The sequence below is a fragment of the Nannobrachium achirus genome (assembly GCF_963921795.1).
Source record: "Nannobrachium achirus genome assembly, chromosome: 10".
Lineage (NCBI taxonomy): Eukaryota > Metazoa > Chordata > Actinopteri > Myctophiformes > Myctophidae > Nannobrachium > Nannobrachium achirus.
This window is the reverse complement of record NC_137819.1, coordinates 17,589,925-17,593,182: the sequence shown is the minus strand read 5'-3', so window position 1 is coordinate 17,593,182 and position 3,258 is coordinate 17,589,925. Positions and strand designations below refer to the sequence as shown.

At 52.0% G+C, this 3,258-nt stretch overlaps 1 protein-coding gene across 1 annotated transcript; it reads right to left on the bottom strand.

The window, feature by feature from the left end:
- Positions 1 to 717: 717 nt before the first annotated feature.
- On the bottom strand, positions 718 to 2,352 carry LOC308292875 (beta-1,4 N-acetylgalactosaminyltransferase 1-like; the record flags this gene model as incomplete). The annotated part of the gene is made up of 1 exon (XM_080735298.1): positions 718 to 2,352. One exon carries the CDS (start codon positions 2,350 to 2,352, stop codon positions 718 to 720), a length of 1,635 nt encoding a protein of 544 aa, XP_080591424.1.
- Positions 2,353 to 3,258: the final 906 nt, after the last annotated feature.

Sequence of the window (3,258 nt, the reverse complement as noted above, 5' to 3'; positions counted from 1 at the left end):
GATTGGATTTGTGGCGAGGAGAGACATTCTAAAGATCAGCTAGAAAAGATGCAATTGGAAATTGCAAGTGTGGTTGCTGACGTGACTATATTCTGCAGTAAGCTAACTAGATAGATACCTTTATTATCCCAAGGGGGAAATTCAGTTGTCCAGTTGTAGCACAGCAGTATACAGTTATTTACAAAGTTGTCATGTGAAGCTCGACCAATTGATTCCCTATTGATTCCCACTCCCATTGATTCTCTACTGATTCCACTCCCATGGAATCAGTAGAAATGGAATCAGTGGAAATTGACAAACAGACAATTTCCAATGGCAGCGGAAAAGTTACCCTAGTAGTAAATAAAGTTTCCCCAGGACTGTTGGGCAACACATTATAAATCTATAGATGATCAAAAAAAAACAAAAAGAAAAAACATCAATATACCACTGCAGGCCTCCAATAATATTGAGCCATTTGTATTACCGCAGTCGCGATAACTACAGCATTACATTTATACTTCATCATCATATCCTAAAACACCATCATGACCATACGGACGACATGGTCCTCTAAACATCCATGTTGGCAAACATCTTGAATTTTGTCACAATAATATGTCACTTCATATGCCTAAGCAAGAAACGTATGAACCCCTTCTAAAGCTCAACTTGAAACTCCTTCTCCAGAGGGTGGATTGTTCATTCTGTAAACAAAGGTCACATCATTCAAAAGACTTAAGACTGAGACGACATGCACTGGAATCTGTTCTTGATGTAGAACCCTGCCTCGTCGGCCTTGCCTCTGTCGGCGCCGGCGCCGGAGTAGCGGAACCTCTCGTATGCCTCCTCGTCGCTCGTCATCTTGCTCCAGGGCAGGCGGATCTTGGAGGCGTGGCCCACCACCACGTCGTCGCAGGAGCCCACGTGCAGGGAGCCGAGCGCGTCCACAAAGAACTCCAGGTGGCCGGAGCGCGCCAAGCGGGGGTCGAAGCCGGGCTCCCGCACCTTGTCCGTCCTCGCCATGAAGAAGTTGATGGTCGCGTCGGTCACCACGCAGCCGGGGAAGCCGTCGACGGCGTGGTGGTGACCCCGCCGGATGCGGAGGCAGTCGCCCTCCGCGCCGCCCTCCTCCGTGGAGATGACGTGGCGGTACGTGGCGGCGTAGCCCGACGCCTCCCGCACGGCGCCCGCCACCAGGTCAAGCGTGGTCCTCTCCAGCACGTCCACCATCTTCTCCAGCTTGGTCTCTGCCGTGAAGATGAAGTCGTCGTCCACCCAGAGCACGTACTTGGTGGTCACCTGCGACACGGCCAGGTTCCGCCCCGCGAACCAGCCCTTGCCGAAGGGCATGGTGTAGTGCTCGATGTGGGGCCCTGTGACGGGCTGCGGGCGTTCGTTGTCGTCCGCCACCACGATGGTGACGGTGGGGTAGTAACGCCGCACGCTGGCGATGAGGTCGCGCAGCTTGTCGTAGCGCAGGAAGGTCTTGGTGGCGATGGTGACCAGGGAGCTGATGTCGTACTCTCCTCCGCTACTACCGGCTGCAGCGTTGTACAGCTTGGGGACGACGGCGTGTCCGACCTTGATGGTAAAAACGGCCCGGTGTCCGCCGGTGGCGAACGTGACAGTGTCGGCCGTCCTGGGGTGGAACTGGGTGTTCGTGTAGGTGACAAACTGCAGCTGCCTGTTCAGACTGGAGAGAGCGGCACTCGACATCTCCATCGACTTCTCTCCGGCCCCCGTGATGGTGACTCCGTCCACCGTGGCGGCCACGTCGAATACGCCCAGGGCTGCCGTCAGTTTCACCACGTGTCCGGATCCCGGGCTTTCTTTGAGAGCCAAGCCGGGAATGACGATCGTTTGGAGGGGGCGCACCTCCACCCCCTGGGTGGGGTACTGGAGGGGGCTGTTGGCCTCGGCGACGACGAGCAAGTCCGACGAAGTGTAAGCCCTCCTCTTGAAATGCTCGTACTCCCGCGCTTGGCAACTTTTCACCCCCTCCGGGTCCTTGTGGTTGCCTAGGTAGGCACGCTGCAGGTTGTGGGCCCACACGCGAGGGAAGAGCAGGTCGGAGAACGGCAGAAGGCCGGGCCCCTCGTCTTCCCCTCGACACTCGCACGTCTCCTGTGCCAACTGGCTCGCCACGCTGTCCTTGATGTGGTAGGAGATGTTAGCGTAGCTGGTGACTGACTCGTTGTAGGTCTTCTCCGCGAGCGTCTTCAGGAGTTGCTCCATGGCAGCCCTCCGTTCTTTCCCGATGTCCACTGTGGACTGGTCTCCGCTGCCCCACCAGTGCAGCAGGATAAACAACAGCACTCCGCTGACCACACTGAAGACAAGGGCCCTCTTCACGGTTCTACGCAATCGCATGTTTGAACAACAGATGCAATGCAGTGTATCAATAGGATGGGTTGAAACAGGTAATTATTCTTACATATACTGTCAATACATAAAGATCATCAGTCTCAGAGTGTCACTGTATAGTCACAAGCCCTCAGCTTTAATAATCTTTACCTCTATGGATGATGTGATATTGATGACATCATTCATATCCAAATTTGGGCAAGGTTTAAATCCTGAACTGAGCCCCATTGACCATCCATTAACCCTAACCCTATTTATATGAAATTATGTGAAGACATTGATCATTGGTCCAGCGGTTTGCAAGATTATCTTTGTTAGATGATCAGTTTAGGCTGCTACCGTCATTTGTTTGCCAGATTAGATGGGCAGAGAAAGTGTGCAATATGAACCATACTGTATGTGCCCTTGTGTCCCTATTCAAATTAAACGTTCTGCGAAAATATGCGATCTACAAGCTCATAACAAACTAGAAATACTGTTCCTACGAAACGTGTGTGGGCTTGCATGTAACACCATGTATGGGCACAAAGATCTACCCTTTGACTGCACCTCATTGGCTAAGGGCCCTGCCTTTGTACTTTGTCAGCGAGCCCACATTAATACATTGTTCTTTTCTTTCTTTACTATTATTATTACCTATTACCTTTGCTGCTACATTGTCTGAAGGAAGCCGAACAAAAATATGTTTTACTCTTACCTGTGCACAAACTAACAATAAAAATCATGAACCCTACAACGCATTGCATATGAGCTCCCTCCTCCTTTTCCTCCATGTAAAAAAGGAGGAGGAAAAAGGGAGGGGGCCGAGCATAGACCCCTGAGGGACCCCGGTCAACGAAGTATATAGGGATTAAGTGGTTAATCCTCTTTGCCCCCAGCGGGGCACGAAGCTTCCTGATCTGCCTCCACTGG